Source organism: Lissotriton vulgaris, chromosome 1_1, assembly GCF_964263255.1.
Source record: "Lissotriton vulgaris chromosome 1_1, aLisVul1.2, whole genome shotgun sequence".
Lineage (NCBI taxonomy): Eukaryota > Metazoa > Chordata > Amphibia > Caudata > Salamandridae > Lissotriton > Lissotriton vulgaris.
Genome location: NC_141685.1, coordinates 797847736 through 797865677, shown reverse-complemented (window position 1 = coordinate 797865677; position 17942 = coordinate 797847736). Strand labels below are relative to the sequence as shown.

Sequence of the window (17942 nt, the reverse complement as noted above, 5' to 3'; positions counted from 1 at the left end):
ATGTGTATAGGATGGCTTCAGTAGAGGTAGAAGGGTAGTGGAGTTGAGGAGAGTTGGAGGAAGGGGTGGAAAAGAGATGAAAAGTCAGTGGGCAGCTGAAATATTAAGCAAGTCATACACTAAGGTGGCGTGTGGATAGCAGGTGAAAATAGATCCTATGAAGTGTGGGAGAGTCTGAACACCTGTGTGGTAGTTGCTAAAATGGGAAGACAGGGGATGAGTAGTCAGAAGAATCCTTAAGACTGAGGAGAATGGATAATCTCAAGATCAGAGCAGGATGAGGATCAGAAAGGGAGATTTAATATTTTGGAATGAGGAATGGCTTGATTGCGAGACAGCTATATACACCATGTAAGAAAAAGGAACTCCATCAAGTTAAATATTCTTCTATTTGTCAGAATAGGAATGGTATTCTGGTAAAAAGATCAAGTCATAGTTAATATTTTCTGAGAAATAGTTGATTATGACATATGTGAAGGTTTTAATAATTAGGGGTTTTCTCTCCTCTGAACCTTTGCAGGATCGCCCAGCTTGTGTTACATTCATGATGGAGATGGGGTGTGTGAGTCTTTTGAGAAGCAGAGCAGCATCATGGACTGTGGCTTCTACACACCGAAGGGTTACGTTGACCAGTGGGCCTCTGAAGCCTACACTTCCCATGAGGACCCAAGCCAGTGTCCTGTTTCCATGGTAACCGGAGAGCCAGTGGCAAAGGTAAAGTCATGGCTGTCCATGGATCACAGTGGACCTTGCCTCCAATATTTCACTGAAGCAGCTGTTTTGGGGGAAGGGGCTGGTGAGGGCAGTCAAGCATAACTATTTTAATGACATTGGTTAAGACAATTGTTTGCAGTTTTGTTCTGATGGACACGCCTAACCTTAGATTCCTCTTCTGTTGAATTCCATGGGTGCCAGACTCTAACTGGAAACCTTTCCAGCAATTGCGACCACACAGGATAGCTGCTGCCATCAGACTCCATTGCTACCTCATTTCACCTCCAGAAGTGACAGCGTGAAAGCTGTAAACGCCACCCCTGCACCCTGACATAAATTACTTGTTTTCCATGCCCTTCCATGTGCAGTCGGGGCTCCGCTCCTGAAGTGTTTTCATTGCTTGACCAACCTCCAAAAGAATTTGGCTGACAGTACGCCAGGAATGACCTCCCTTATAACTACAGGTTTCAAGCCGCCCTGCACTAGTAGGAAGCAGATGTCCACGACAGATCCACAAGATGTCTGTCTTTGGTGTCTTGGATCAAAGTATGATTCTAAGCAATTTGACAAATGCTCTCTGATGTATTCAGTGGGAGACAAAGATTTATGTCACAGAGCTCAAAAGCATGGTCAATCACACTCCAAATGGAATACCTGTTCCCACTCGAAGCTCCGGTCTAGCTCCAGGCCCAGATCCTCAGGTAAGTCTAGAACAAAGTACAAGCACAAGTCTTGGTGCAAACACCAGAAGTCGAGATGGGAGCCCTCCATGACTTCCACTCCAGGGAAAGTCTGTGCCAATCATCTGATTCCAGCCCTATTTCACAGCTGGTGTTGATGAACCCTGGGTTCTCAGGGGCCATCTGTGATTCCCTCAAGGAGGAATTGCTGCCACTTTCATGGATTGATCTGGGCCACCCCTGGAGCGCCTTCAGGGTGACGTATCCACCGGGGCCCCATGCTGAACCTTCACCAGCAGGGTCTTTTCTGGCACCTACTGACTATGTTAGTCCTCCTCCGAGGTATCAAATCATACCTCCAATCTCTTCCCAAAAGCCATGTTGCCAATGTCAGCTGTGACCTCAAAGATGTCAGTCCCGGATTCAACCACAACGCCAGTCACAGTTCCGGAGCCTGATATTGCTAGATCTCTGCCAATGTCTCTCCATGAGATAACTTAGTTACAACCAGTTTTGGAATGTTCTCCAGCAGTGCCTCTGCCTCAGCACAAGTACCTTCAGCACCTTGTTTGGCTCAGACTCAGATTTATAGGGAATTCATGATGCCCCACATCGTGGGGATTATGAGGAAGGGGCTGATGATTTGCCCCCTCACTACATTCATTGATGATGAACTTATGTAGTCTTTATACCTCATCAGAAAAAGAATTGGACTCCCCACTGGGCCCCCCACAGATAAAAGTGCCTCTTTTGCTGTGGTTGTATGGAGGGAAGTAAACTTTTGGAATTACAATTGCCTACTGAAGAAACTAAGGCTAACCTAACTGAAATGATAGAACCTGACCTTTCATGTTCGGAGCCTTTTCTGCCCTTCAATGAAGCCCTAACAAACAATCTGTCTACATTATGGGTGAAGCAATGCTCGGTGCTGTGATGTGCCACCCTATTGCTAGATGCCACTGACCTATTCCAGGTGACCTAGCCTTTTTGACTCCGCACCCTTCCCTGGAAAGCCATGTAGTACATTGCTTCGTCCAGCAAAGTGTATCATAATACCTTTCCCACTGCTCAGCCTGACAGAGATTCTAAACATATTGATGCTCTTGGCAAGAGGGTACTCTCCTCCACCAGCTCTTTGAACTCTTTGAATTAGGTCTGTCTGCGAGGTAGACACATGCATACCCTCGGGGCTGTTGTGTCGGGTGATCTACGCTCATCAAGGGGCATCTAACCCTGACTAGGCCTAGCACGTGGTCCTAGAATAAACTCAGCCAGACACTGGGAATAAAGTTGCTTGGTCGGTCGGCGCGCGTCTCTGAACGCCCTCTCACGTGCTCGACCTCTTTTTATTATAGGGCGGTCACATGACCAACTTGTCCGTCCCTCCGGACCTCGGGGGCGGACCCTCGGGGACACAACATTCCTCCTAAAACACGAAAAACAACAAAACCAACAACACACTGTAACATTGCAAATATAGTCTGATCGAGCCCACTGTCTCATTAGCATCGGGACTGGTACCTTCAGCGTCTTTCACAAATGCTAATGCATTCAGTTCAAAACATGGCAGGCGCACATATAAATTAGAACAGTCTTACGTAAAGTAGTCTCTCAGCCAGCTGGAGGGGGTGGGGTTAGCACGTAGCTGGCGCTGGGACCCTCGCTGCGTCATCGGCTCGGTTCCAGTCTCCACCTCTTGGCTTGGCGCCTCGTTGTCGGCCCCCTCCGGATCTGGGGCCTCATCCAGGGCCTCCAGGTCTCCGCCCACATCCTCACCAGGGACCGGCTGCTCAGCACGTGGCCGGACCTCGTGCTGAGATGTTGATTCACCAGGCGGCACCATAGTTGCAGTTTCGGTTTCTCTGCCGCCTTGCTGGCGCCTTGGCTCGCTACTCGCCGGGTGGTAGAGTTTGAAATGGGATACGTTGCGAGTCACCTTGTCTCGTCCTCGAGTAACTGTGATGCGGGTGCCCTTCACACCACTGACTCGCCATGGTCGTCTTTCATAACTGAGTTTGAATTTTCCCCCAGTGGCCCGATTTTTTATGAGCACTAGGTCACCTCTTTTGATGTGGGGGGCCACCGCCCTCCGTTTCTTGCTGATCTGATCATAGGCGGCACGCCTCTTCATTTCTACAGTCTGTTCCTTTATCAGTTCAGGGGCCCACTGGGGATGATGAGGAATGGAGTCCGTTATTACTCGTCCTAGGAGAAGGTGTGCAGGAGCTACCCCCGTTGTAGAGTGAGGGGTCTGGCGGTAGCTACGGAGAAAGGTGAAGATGGCCATCTCCACAGACTGTCCTTTATCATGTGCAATGCGGATTACTTTGTTTAGTGTTCTCATGAATCGTTCGGCCTCTCCATTGGCCTGAGGCCATCTTGGGGTGATGCGCCTGTGGCGAATTCCTTGGGATAAGAGATAGTCTGCAAAGTCTTGGCCCTGAAATGGCGGGCCATTGTCCGTTCTGAGTTCTTTCATGGCTCCGTGCGTGGCAATGATTTTCTCTATCTTGGGAATCACACAGTCGGCACTGGTGCTGGTGATAATTTCAACTTCCGGGTACTTGGAGTGATCATCGATCATCACTAGCGTGTGCCGTCCATCCGGAAGGCTGCCAAAGTCCATGCTGACCCTTTCCCAAGGACCTCGGGGTCTGGGTTCCACGATTATGGGTGCTTCGCGGGGGCTGTCACCTGTGGTCTGGCAGGCCGGGCATGTGCGCACAGCAGTTTCCACCATGTCGTCCATTAACGGGAACCACACCTTTGTTCGCAGCCGGGCCTTCGTTTTAACCATTCCCTGGTGTCCTACATGCGCCAGCTGAACTACTCGGCTCGTCAAAGCCGTCGGGATCACCAGGCGATGCCCTCGCAGGAGGCACCCTGCCTCGTCTTCATTCAGTTCAGCCCTCACGTGGTACAGACCGTCCATGATTTTCTGGGCCTCGGGGGTGAGCACCTTCCAGCTCTCCCTAGCTTTCTGCCAGTTGGCTGTCTGGAGCAGGTCTTTGGCCCGCTGTATGCAGGCATCCTGAGCCGTGGCGCTCACCACCTCTTCCAGGGATATGGGGCGCGGGCATGATCTGGCCACGACCCATCGCACATAGGCCTCCGTCTCTTCAGCTTCCTCCATCTCCTCTGGGGTGGCCGCCCGGGGGTGTCGTGACAGATAGTCCGCCGGATTCTTTGCCCCTGGCTGGTACTCAATAGTACAGTTGTACTCCTGTAATTGCAGAATCCACTTCTCAATTCTGGGGGGTGGTTTGGATGATGTACCTGAAAACAGCGACAGCAGTGGCTTGTGGTCTGTTACTACTGTGAAGGGTTTGCCATATACATACAGATGGAAGTGCCGGCATCCCCAATGAATCGCGATGGCTTCCTTTTCAATTTGGGAGTACCTTTGTTCAGTGTCCGTGAGGGATCGGCTGGCAAAAGCGACGGGGGCCCAGTCTATCTCGTCCCGGGCTCTCTGCATCAGGACGGCCCCCAATCCCGCCGGTCCAGCATCTACTGCAATAAGGGTGAAACGTCTGGGGTCAAAAAACGCCAGCGTGGTGTCGCTGGACAGCGCACTCTTGATGGCTTGGAATGCTCTTTCCTGCTCCGGTCCCCAGTTCCATGGTGTGGAGTCTTTGGTTAGCTCACGCAGAGGGAGGGTCAGGTTAGCTAGGTCTCTTATGAAGCGACCACAGTAGTTCACCATTCCGAGGAAGCTTCGGACTTCCGTGACAGTCGAGGGCGGAGGTGCATCTTTGACGTCCTTGACCTTGTCCGGATCAGGAGTAACGCCATCGGCCGAGAATACATAGCCGAAGAATCCCAGCTTGGTCTGAAGGAACTCGCATTTATCTCGGTGCAGAGTAAGTCCAGCACTGCGGAGCCTGCGGAACACCTGTGCCAAGCGTTGGTTGTGCTCAGGAATTGTCCTTGCGTGTACCATGATATCGTCACTAACATTGATCACCCCCGGTATGCCAGCAATGAGCTCTTGGATGACATTCTGGAATACCTCGGCAGCACTGGAGATCCCGAAACTCAGTCTGGTGTACCTGCGCAGTCCGACGTGAGTGGAGAACGTCGTGATATTCCGAGACTCTCTATCCAGCACGAGCTGATGGTACCCCGCTCTGAGGTCCAACTTGGAAAACCACCGGGCCCCAGCCATCTCTCCGATCAGGTCATCGATCGTGGGGGTGATGTGTCTTTCCCTTTTGATGGCCGCATTGGGGAGGTGCATGTCCACGCATATCCGGACCGCTCCCGGCTGCTTGGGCTTCCGAGTGACCACGATGGGCGATACCCAGGGGGTGGGTCCGGACACTTTCTCAATGATGCCCGCAGCTTCCAACTTCTGTAGCTCTTCTTCAACCAGGGGCCTCAGATGAAACGCGACCCGCCGGTGTCGCAGGGCCACCGGTTGGACAGTGGGGTCCACATGCAGGTGTATTTCCCGACCCTTGAATCGGCCAATCCCTTCAAACAGGTCCGAAAAGTCTACGATCAGTTGCTGCACTGACTCCTCGTGCACCCCAAATGCAAAAGAGACCACTCCCAGGTCTTCTGCCGTCCGGCAACTCAGAAGCATGCCTTGGCCTTCCTCCGACACAAAGATGTTGGCACGCGTGATTTTATCTCCGTGCCGGACTGCTGCTTTGAACTTTCCTCGAATACGGAGGGGCACATCCTGGCCATAGGCAAAAACGGTGATCGGAGTGGGGCGGAGGCTGGGTGGAGTAGCCATGTCTCCATAGAGGGACGCACTCATCAGGTTTATTGATGCGCCCGTGTCCACCGTCGCCATGATGTCCTGATCAGCCACTTGTATTGCGCATTGTGGTAGTGTCATTGTGCGTCGGGTGGCTGTGCCGATCATGTGCACCTTGTGTGGGGACCTTTCCTCCTCGTCGTCGTCCATGTCACTGCTGCTGGGCCCTCCTTCCGCGCCTTCAGGCTCCACCACCGCGTGTACTGTCTGGCGGGGCTTGCTGAACTTTTTGGACCGACACACCTTTTCAAAATGGTTCATTTTCCCGCACCCGGAGCATATCTTGCCCCGTGCTGGACATTCTGGCGCCGGGTGTCTCGGGCCTCCGCAGTAACCACATGACTGCGCCGAGGCTCCGCCCTGCGGAGTTGTTGTTCTCTTCACCCATTTGGGCTGTGGGCGGACCTGCAGTTTGTTCACCGGTTCCACTTTCATATTGGCCTGCAGAGCTGCTTCCATGTGGGCTGCTCTGGCCTTGGACAGCTCCTTCGTGCGGCCCAGCGTGAGAATGTCTGGGAGGGGTTTCCCGGACTCTTCTAGAATTCTCTCGCGCAGTTTGGCAGAAGCGCAGCCCTGTATGATCTGTCCTCTGATCTCCTCCGTGACATCCTGAAATCCACACGTCAGTGCCAGTTTCTTCAACCTCGAGTGATAGGCGTCCAGTGATTCTTCTGGCAGTTGCCGCGCTTGCCTGAAGATGAACCGTTCATAGTCTTGATTGGCCATGGGTTCAAAATGCGCATTGAGCGCGTTTATGAGCGTGTGGTGGGTTTTAGGAGTTGCTTCCGTGAGGGTGCGGGCGATGGAATGAATGTCCTTGCCACCAAGATGGAGGATCATGGCACACTTCTGCTCCTTGTGGACCTTGGTGGCCTCAAAGAATATGAATAGCCTGTCCACCCATTCTTTCCACTTCGGTGCGAGAGTGGACGGTGCACCTTCCACCACGAACGGCTCAATGGGCGGAATGTTAGCCATCGCTTTGGGCGGCCGGGAGGATGTCCGTGGGCAGCCGGGCTGTGATCCAGCGGCAGCCGGAGCGCCGGACGCACCTCGCGCGACCAATCAGACTTCTGTGCGCCGCAGAGAGATGCAGGCCAGCGCTGCTCACCTGAGGAGAGCCAGGGATCAGAGTGTTTCCTCCAGGCAGGCAGAGCGGGGGGGGTGTGTGGTGGCAAGGCACGAGCACCGCGGACACGTGGTAGTGCCCGCAGCCGCCTCACCCCAATAGGGACACACACACGCACCCCGAGCGGGGAATCGATCACCACCCTCGTCGCCAATTGTTGTGTCGGGTGATCTACGCTCATCAAGGGGCATCTAATCCTGACTAGGCCTAGCACGTGGTCCTAGAATAAACTCAGCCAGACACTGGGAATAAAGTTGCTTGGTCGGTCGGCGCGCGTCTCTGAACGCCCTCTCACGTGCTCGACCTCTTTTTATTATAGGGCGGTCACATGACCAACTTGTCCGTCCCTCCGGACCTCGGGGGCGGACCCTCGGGGACACAACAGGGGCCATGGTGGGTGTGATCTTGTCCGCTGTTTCTGAGGAGTTTCGAAATACTTTTACCCAGATAGTCCATGATGGAGAGGATGCAGCACAGCACTTCTTGCACACTAGACTGAACACCACAGACAGTGTGGACTGTGCTATGGCCACTAGCATAGATGTTCATCATCACACTTGGAGGAGGGCACCCTTACATTTTTCTCCAGGGATATGCATGCATCACTTGTAAACATCACTGTCACACAAAAGAGCAACTGGAATAGGTAGCAAAAGTAAATAATCAATCCTATTTTAGAAAGGATGCTATTCCTGGTACCTTTTGGGTATCCAAAAATATTGGAGTACACATCTCACTCACTTAATCGTGACATGCTTCATCATGCATCCATACAGTAGGTTTAATTGAGGAATTATGTTCATTACAAAACCCTAAGAAATTATTTATCCACACCTCAGGTACCCTATGAATAAAGGAACCCTTCGAGTATACCTGTAGGTATTTTTAACCTTCTAACTCTTATCTGGATCCGGGGGCGGCTCTAGGCTCATGGCGGCCCTGGGCAGGGAGCGTAGGTAGGGGGCCCCCGGAGGAACGTGGGCGTGGAGGCCAGTGAAGAGGGGGGGGGGCAGGGTGTTTGGAAGTGGAACAGACCCGGAGGCCGCCAAATCCCTACCAGGGGCCGCCACGCAAATCTATATCCATCTTCAGAGGATTATTATATTAAGGATATATATTGGCGTGGTGGCCCCTGGGGTTTGGCGGCCCTGTGCAGGTGCACAGCTTACACATGCCTAAGGCCACCCCTGCTGGATCCCTGCTCATCCAGTAACATTCAATCTAAGATCTCCCATTTCTCTTTGGTTGAGTCCGCCCTGGTGGTATCATCCTGCCAGTGTGTGGATTGGCGCCGATGATGAAGCATGTCACAATTAGTCAGTGGGTTGGATTCGTTAGTGCGTTAGATCAGTAAGGGGGAACCTAACACCCAATCCTTGTTTCAAACTTTTGAAAGATAGGTGTATTCTGAGGGTAAAGAAGCATAGAGGAAGAAGAAACAACATTGAGAGTACGACGCAAGGATTACTTAGAAGCATGTGCCGGTGCTGCCAAGTGCCAGAGTGCTGAATGTCAAGGCTGTCCAATCTTGAGTTCACCTCTTCCCTCTTTCTCTCCCCCCCACTCACCCTTCCTTTCTCTTTATTTACCTCTGTTTTCTTATCCTTCTACTTTGATGATGAAAATGAAGACCTTGTTCCCAAAACTCTACCCCACCACCTGCAAAAATCAGCACAATTTAAGTGCTGTTGCAGCCCATCTCTCTGACTCAACTCTCTATTAGGAAGGAGGCAGATAGACAGACAGACATACACTGGAAGTACAATATCTCAAAAGGTGTGCTTTTGTCACTGTGTCGTTCAGAATTATCACATGCCACTGGGGAGCTGGTGAACAATTATTCAGCACCCAGGTCTGTTTCCTATTCCAACGATGTGGAAATCCAATGGGTGATCTTTTCATGAGCATACACTATTGCAAATGGTTTCTCCTAGTCTTCTTGAGGAACCAGAATCCATCTACCAAGGGTATGCTTTGCTCCTGATGTGGTCAAATTAGGCAAATTCTTCCCTCTTCCATTCTCTTTTCTAGATCCATCCTGGTGATTTCTCTTGTGGCCGAACCACCTTGGGACTCACACTTGATTCCTCTGGCAGTGGAGGGACCTCCTTTATTAGAGAGGTCTGATGCATCTCTCCTGTCTTGGTTTTGATCATGCCTGAAACATGATTGACTGAAGTGAAAATGTTTCTTTGGGGATCTCTGCTGCATGTTTCCACCAGTCCTTCTAGCAGATGACATTGCTCTGTGATATTTTCCCCATTGACTGTGGTAGTGTGTTTTTAGTAATTGTACCTGTTATTCTCTCTCCACTGCCTGTGCTTGTGAAATCTCTCTCAGACCTGTAAATTCCACTTCTCCCAACGCCTTCACTAATGGGGCAGCTTCCCGTTTTCATTCCTTGATCATTTTTTTAACCCCCCTCTTTCTTTTTGAAATATTTCATGCAGGTCTGTAAGTCACACTTATCCAATGCCATCTCCGAGCCACCCTCTGCCTGGTTTCCTTGTATGGCTAGGCAAGGAGACGCCTGGGGCACAGAAGAGGAGGAGATGCCCATGACCTCCAATGGCAATGAACAAGATGAGAGGGTCTGGCTAAAAGTAAGTCAAGCCCAGTATGTATTTATCTTCTGACAATGATGCCATATGGTTTGTTCTGGGTGCTTCTACAGGCTGTTGTGAGGTTGCAGTTATGTTCATGAGGATGTAGTGCCACATTTTAGCATATCGCTTAGACATGCTTTTGAGATATTTCCTCTGCAGTGCTTAATTTGAGCCAGTGGTTTCCAGTGCTCAGGACTTGCACTTAATCAACACCAGCACTTTTCATAAACACCAGTTAAGGACACATTCATAAATGGTAGGCATGGGGAGATTAAGTGATTTACCCAGAATCACAGGATGCTGAGCCGACACCGAGACTCGTAACTGGTTTGCCAGCTCCGAAGTCGGCAGCTCTAGCCAATAGGCCACACCCTCTCCCCAGTTTCATGGTTAGTAGTTGGCTCTGTTTTATGCGGCACTATTAGGAGAAAAGGGCTGGTGTAAGCTGCCTCCAGACGCGAGCCCTGGCACTTTTTTTTTTTTTACAAATTAACAACAGTTCCTCTGTTACGGTTGCTCAGGAAGGGGCACACAGGAAGTGAAATGGTGGGGAAGCCAATAAGAATCCCAGCACAGAGAGAGCTGGGTGTCTTAGACGGTGTGATATATGTTTCAAAGACTGCATTGATGTTGTCTTGTTTCCAGAGAATTACTGTTCTTCTTACCTTCTAGCCTGCACTGATGACTTTGCAATGTAAATAATAATCAAGTTGTGTTCCTACGAGAACTGTCTGTTGTATCTTAGACAATAGGTGACAAGGATGTCAATCTCCCTGGTTGCAAATTTTGCCCACTTCTTCAGTGACTTTATATAGCTTCAGGTACCAGTGGCGGCCGACATGGCTTGTGGGTGAGGGGTGGGCAACAGAGGGTTGCGGGGGTGTCACACGGTGCGCTGTGGGGGGGTCATGATTGCGGGACGGAGCCTCTCCAAAAAAATTCAAACAAATAACAATTTTCCCCGCAGTACCGGGTCCCACGTCTCTGGTCCTGCTCCTGCTCTCCTGCTTCTGACTTCAGGAAGAGGAAGCAGTCAGGCTTCCTCCCCTAAACCAATCAGAGTGCTGCAATCCAGCGTTGTGATTGGTCTGAGCGCCGTGCAATGGAGCTCAGCCAGGGGCTGTAGGGGTGGGCATGTTCTCCATGCAGGCTATAATGCAGCCTGCGTGGAGCATGGGGAAAGTGTGCATGACTGGTTTGGGCGGACCGAGAGGGCCGACCAAACAGTCACTGCGCACTTAGGAGTGGGCAAACCACTCCTCTCCTGTTCTGCTCTCTGCGCAGAGCAGCCCTGCCCACCAGCCCGCCCGCAAAGAAAACATAAAATGATAATAACTTAAAGTTATTTTTATTTTATATTTCCTTCAATTTCCACTGCTAGAAAGCAGTGGGGAGAAGCTGCTCCACCATAGCGTAGGAGCCTCCACTACCAGGTACTTCCTATTGAGGTGTAAAGGGTGGTGTTGTCAGATGAGAATCAGACGTTATGCACAGACCCCTATAAAAAAGGGTGGATTATGAGTGTTACATATTCAAATCAACTTATTAATATACCAGGGAATCAATTGACTCTTTTTACATTGCTGAGTGCACATTGTAACAACGTGTTGGCTTTAAAGTCTCAAATCATTGCTTAGTTAGAGTCCCTCATCATTCATAAAAATACTTGTACAGAAGCCTCTTTAACTGGAAGACATCCTCGACATAGCAAGAGCTGCTCAGAGTGCTTAGTTTCAGGTCCAAATGTGTTCGTTTCAGAAAGAAAGTGCCATTAGAACAATATGCCATATGAAAGACACAGTGGCTGCAGAAAATTGCTGCAACTTGAGGTATTGCCAGAAGACCCGGCTCAGGCAGCAGCTACAGCCTCATGTATACAGCGGCTGACAATAAATACCACGAACATGGCAAGCGGGTCGTTTCACAAATATGTGCAGGCAAGCACACGAAGAAACAAATGGACTTATTCACAAACCCCTTGCACCGCTGTTGTGCCACTTTTTGTGACACACCAATGGTGAAGTGTGCTGCACCACATTTACAATGTCATGTAAAGCCACCTTGCGTGGCTTTTCGTGGCCTTGTAAATACTGCCCCATATCGCGCCTCAGTTTGCGTGAAAGGGGCATGCCATGGGTGTTGCTTTGGGTGTTCCCATGCAACACCCATGGATTCTGCTGCATTTCCAGATTCCCGACAAATCATAAACCTGGAAATGCGTGAAAATACTATATATAATAATATATATGAGAAACCTGCTACAGTCCAGACAACCCTCTGTGTTGGGGGCATGGTTAGCCAAGCCGCAGATTGGCCGCTTGGTGAGCGAGCTCAGCCGGGAACAAATACTTTACACAATCCTGAAACCAGAGGCCTGAAAGGGCACGATACCTGTCCCCTGGGTTAGCCGATACCTTTGCGGTCTGTGGGGCGCTTGGGCTACTTGACACCGAAGTTTGCAGCGGGGAGCCCCTTGGACCTAGGCGCCTGAGGCGGCCAGGTTAAGCTAGAAATCGAGCCCGCGGCTGCGGTGGGCCGTGACGCCGGAGAGGTATTGCAGGTCGGCAAGAGGCGGAGAGGTGGATTGACAGCGGCGGAGAGCATTGCTCCGATCCCTGCAGCCGTAGCGGACACCGGGATGCCAGTGAGTGACGACTGTCCGCTGCCACAATCCGGTGGGTTGGGCCTCGCGGGGCAGCAATCGCCATTTTAAGCACAGCAGCCCAGGCCCGCTTGTGAGGAGGTCGTCGGTGGCTGCGGATGCCCCAGGACTAATACACCACAGGAGGAGCTTGTGGGAGTGGGCAGAGGCGGCGGCTGTTGGTACAGGACGCCCGCAGGTAAATGGGGCACAGTGACGCCGCTGCACAATAAAGTCCTACTTGGGAGACAGGACAGGGCGAACCCAGGAGGGCCCTCTGGCCGCCATTTTCTTGTGGACCCGAGGTTGATACCTGGCAGGGACAACAGCGGAGGCCGTTGGTGTAATCTGGGGGTCCGTTTGGTGCAAAACAGCCCAGGTGCGTGGAGAGCAAGCCAGGATTGGTATATATAGCTCCACCTAAGCGGACTGAGCCACGATACCAGCGCTGGCACTTGCAGGTGTTGGTATACCTGAAGGTGTGCTGAGTGGTGTCCACAATTGCTGGTGGCGGGGGAGGGCCGATAGTGCCTCTGTACTAGACGGCCACGTGAGGAGCGAAACGAACACAGTTTATTATATCGCATCTCACCTCTGCCCGCTGTGACAGTGCCTGGTGGTGAAGGATTGTTGTTGTTGGGAGGCCTCGACCCACTCTATGCATGGCTGGCCCTGCTGCCCATGCTGAGGAAGAACTGTGGAGCGTGCTGTGATTAAGCTACTGCAGCTGTGATTGCGCCGGTGGGGTCCACGCCAATGTACATGCTGCGCTTTCTTGGTCAATGTTGTAAGATTGGGATTGACGCAAAGCGCTGCTGACATGGTAGTGCCCGGTGTTCTGTAGCTTGGCTGGCGCTGTTGTTCCTCAGTAACCTGTGAGGCAAATTTGTGTGCCCTGCGTCGATTATTGATTGCCGCTAACATGGGTAAGCCTGACGCTAAACAGCCGAAGCTGAATTTTGACAATAAAAGGTCAACAAGAAACAAGGAACCAGATCCAGATGCCCAGAGTGATTCACAGCATGTCTCCCAAGCTGAGGACCGTGGTGAATATCTGCGAACATTGATGCTAGAAATGCATTTCAGCTTGCAGAATATTGACACATCGCTAGATACCCTGACTGAGCAGTTGGATTCTGTGAAGAAGCAAGTTAATACCCATGAGACCAGATTGGATAGTCTGGAGAGTAGGTACACAGAATTCCATGAATTCCAGGTGGAAACTAGGGAGCAATGTTTAAATATGGATAAACTGCTGGGTATTATTCGGGCCAAGAACGATGATTTAGAGGCGAGGTCTAGAAGGAACGATCTCCGCATTACTGGAATTCCAGAGACAACTGCTATATCCAAGATGGAGGTCTTCGTATCGGATCTTTCGCACAAGCTGTTTGATACTCGCCTGTCATCAGAATTTGTGATTGAGAGAGCACACAGGTCCCTGGGGCCGAAACCGCCTTTTGGGGGATGCCAAGGCCAATCCTGGCTAAATTATTGAACTACCAAGACAGAGACCTCATTTTGCGACTGGCAAGAGAAAAAGGCCAGATCGTTCATAAGAGCAATAACATCTCCTTCTACTCAGACTTTACCCCGGGGGTGCAGGCGGCGCGCAGGGAATTCCTCCCGGCCAAGTGCATTTTTATGCAGGCGCAGATCCCCTATTCCTTGCTATACCCTGCTAAACTTACGGTGTCGCACGATGGCACAGCGCATTATTTCACGGATGATAAATCTGCCCTTAAGTTTGCCAAACATGTTGGTGGGAAGAGCTCCAAATCCACTGGTCCTATTAAGGGAACGGGCGGGAGACAGGCTCAGTGAAAATGACTGATTTAGTACATAGACCTTGCTGTGTCTCACCTGTAATGGAAGGTGATGTGGTTTGAAGTTATTATACTTGTTGGATGAAGAATATCCTTTGATGTGTTATGTGCGATTCTGATTTTGCGGGACTGGAGGTTGGGGTGTTGTAGCCCCAGGGCGGGTGAATGTCCATTTTTGGGTTTCCTTTAATATATGCTGTATGCCGCTATAGGCCTTCCCGCATTACTCCCGGCCACCCTGTGAAGACAGGGAAGTACGCCGGTCATGCCTCACCATCATGGGAGATCTCCCTTTTTATTTCTTTTTGGTGTTTTCAAAGATTATAATTGGGATGCATACACTACAACCTGATTGGGGTTTGGTGTGGGAGGAGGGTGGGAGTTGAGGTTCAGTTTTTTTTAATGTACAGTTTTTTTTTAATGTATGCCAGCACACAGCTACGTGTACACCTGGAGTGTTACGAGGAGTCGGTGGATGGCTGCGCGGCAAGGTAGCAATAGATACGTATTCATTCTTCAGAATTAATCACACGCTAATACACTAAATGTCCTCACATGGAACATCAGGGGGTTAAACGATGGTAGAAAGTCCAGACTGGTGCATGCATATTTAGTTAGGCACAACATCGATATATGCTTCCTGCAGGAAACACACTTAAATGTACAGCCCTCAAAGAGGTTATGCCATGGCAGATGGGGGACTACGCACTCTGCAATTTACTCTAGCTACACACAGGGAGTTGCTGTGCTAATTCGTTCTGTTGATCCGAAGGGGAGGTACATAATAGTACAGAGGAGAGTGGGTGGCACTCCTGTGGTGATCTCCGGACTTCTTCTGTGAGGTCTGGTAGCGCATTTGGGCAACTGACTGCTGTGCGGTAATCTGGGTGGGGACTTTAATGCAGTGCTGAATAATACCATTGATAGACAGGGTTCGGCCCGCACTTTGCATCCACATGCCAGCACAGCGCTGCAAGATATCAGACTTCATGGGATCTGTTGGATATTTGGTGATCTAGACACCATGGGGACCGGGAGGGGACATGCATCTCTAGCCACCATGGCGCCTGGTCCCTCTTGGACTACTGGTTGATTTCGAGGGAGGTTGCTACTTGGATGCTGATGGTGACCCACATGGTGCGCTCGTTATCAGACCCTGCCCCCTGCTTGCTCAAGCTGCGCCTGCCTGGTGTGCCCCCGCACGGTTTCACGTGGTGTTTGCCCCCCCACGCGCTCTTAGACGAGGCATTCAAGGAGGAGATTTTATCAGACATTGTGGAGTACTTCACCCTCAATTCGGGGTCGGTAGACATCAAAGCATTACTCTGGGAGGCGTTCAAAGTTGTAATAAGAGGCCAATGCATTGCAAGACAGGCTGGGTGGGGTGCTGAAGGCCATCAGGGGTACTATCGCTTACCTGGAGGGCCAGATAACGGAGCCGGAGGGAAAATTCTATTAATAAAACGACTCCAATACAGCTGCACTCCTAAAGGCTAAACAGTTTGCTGAGGAATCCAGCGAGAGGTAACATTTTTGGCCCAATATGCTGAGGCGAGGCGGTATGGCGACGGGGATAGACCAGGCTGCACATTGGTGGCCATGATCCGTCTATCTAGGTCCACAACATTCATACATAAATTAAGCACAGCCGATGGGGGCATTGTAAGGGGCCCAGCAGAGATCTGACTGAGTTTTCCAATTTTTAATTATCCTTGTATGCGACCACCCAAGCCACTAGCCCAGAGGGACAGGATTTTCTGGACTCCATTGCCTTAGTATGGTTTAATAATAAACATAGAACATATATGGACCTCCCCATAACGGTGGAAGACGTGGCTCAGGTCATGAAAGGTTTGCCGCTCGATAAAGTCCCTGGACTGGATGGCTTGACCACTGCATTTTATAAGGTCTATGTTGAGGAGCTGGCCCTCAGGTTACTTGCAGTGTATGAGGAGGCACTGGAGGTGGGTGTCTTGCCGGCTTCAATGAGAAGAAGCTATAATTATAACACTGCTGGAGCCTGAAAAGGCAGAGGCGGAGTTGGACTCCTACAGGCCACTGTCACTGTTTAATGTGGACATAAAAATTTATGCTAAGCTATTGGAAAACAGATTACAACCGCTCCTGCAAATGATTACACTCCCGGACCAATCAGGAATTTATTCCTGGACGGTCGACGGCACACAACCTGCGTACACTGTTTGCAGTGCTGCACTATCTCCACCCAGACGTGCAGGCCGCTGCCATTTTTTTAGACGCAACTAAAGTGTTTGATACGCTAGAGTGGACATATTTGTTTACAATCCTACCTCGAATGGGTTTAAGCCCTTTGTTTGTAAATCATATTAAATTATTGTATACTATGCCGTTAGCACGAATAAGAGTAAATGGCTTGCTATCTGATCAATTCCACATCACGGGTGGCACACGTCAGGGGTGCCCACTCTCACCCCTGCTCTTTGCCATTGCCATGGAACCCCTGGCTGCCAGAATTAGGTAACACCACATGGCATGGGCTTCAGCTTCAGCACGCGAAGCTTCCTTATTTCACTATAAGCGGATGATGTGACCTTGTACATTTTTAGGCCACGAGAAAATCTAGACCTGTGATTTTCCCACTGACTGACGGTACTCCTATGGTGACGTCCGAGTTTCCCTTAAGGTGGGAGACTGAGGCCGTCAAGTACCTAGGGGTGTGGATCAGCAGAAGATTGCAGGAAATTTGGAATTAAAATTTTGGCAGGGCATACACGTGGTTAGAGGGAAAGGTGGCACTCTGGTCCAAATTGCCCCTATCAATAGCTGGAAAGATAGCGCTGACGAAAATGGTAATATTGTTTCGCACGCCAGCGGTCACAGCTGCTTTCTCTGGTTTGGGCGTGAGGGCAGGCCAGGGTTTCCTGGGACCTATTGACTCTTCCATTAAGGCAGGGTGGCCTGGGTGCTTCGGATATGCAATTATATGCTCTGTGTGCCCAGGCACAGTTTCTCCACTTCTGGGTGCATCAGATGCCATATCACCCTCATGCGGCGGTTGAGATTGATGCAGTGGCCCCTGTGCCACTTGGGATGGCATTGTATCAGAAGTCACAACGGCCCAGGGGAGACGTAGACATGGCGAGCACCCTGCTATGGGAGTGGAATATGCTTCAAAAGAGAGCCAATTTCCCCTTACTGTGTGCGCCATCTGTGCCATTGGCACGGAACCCCATGATGCCCTGCATTGAAGATGGGGTTAGTAAAACCTTGGTTGAAGAAATGAATTCATACACGTTTGCTGACCTATATCCAAATGGTGAGTTTTGACCCCCCCTGTTGGAGCTGAGGGTCACGCTGTGCCCTTCGCAGGACTGTTTTTATATCATAAACTGAAAGCTGCATCTCATGCATTGTGGGTGGGTTTTCCCGAGGCTCCCCCAACATTGCCAGCTCTAGAGCAAATCCTGAAAATGTCTTCATCGCGTAAATTAGTCATACGTCTTTATACGAGTATGCAAAACACAGCTCTGGTGGTGCAGCTGAGGTCCCTGTTGCAGTGGACCAGTGAACCTGACCCCCAATTGACAGAAGAGCAATGG

General features: G+C 50.7%; 1 protein-coding gene across 1 annotated transcript in view; it reads left to right on the top strand.

Annotated features, from left to right (window-relative positions):
* The window catches only part of PAPPA2 (pappalysin 2), an 853188-nt gene that overhangs the window by 484914 nt on the left and 350332 nt on the right, over positions 1 to 17942 (top strand). Inside the window, exons 10-11 of the mRNA XM_086956586.1 lie at positions 521 to 714; positions 9742 to 9894. Of these exons, the coding sequence (XP_086812712.1) occupies positions 521 to 714; positions 9742 to 9894 (347 nt within the window). The remainder of the gene's footprint in view (positions 1 to 520; positions 715 to 9741; positions 9895 to 17942) is intronic.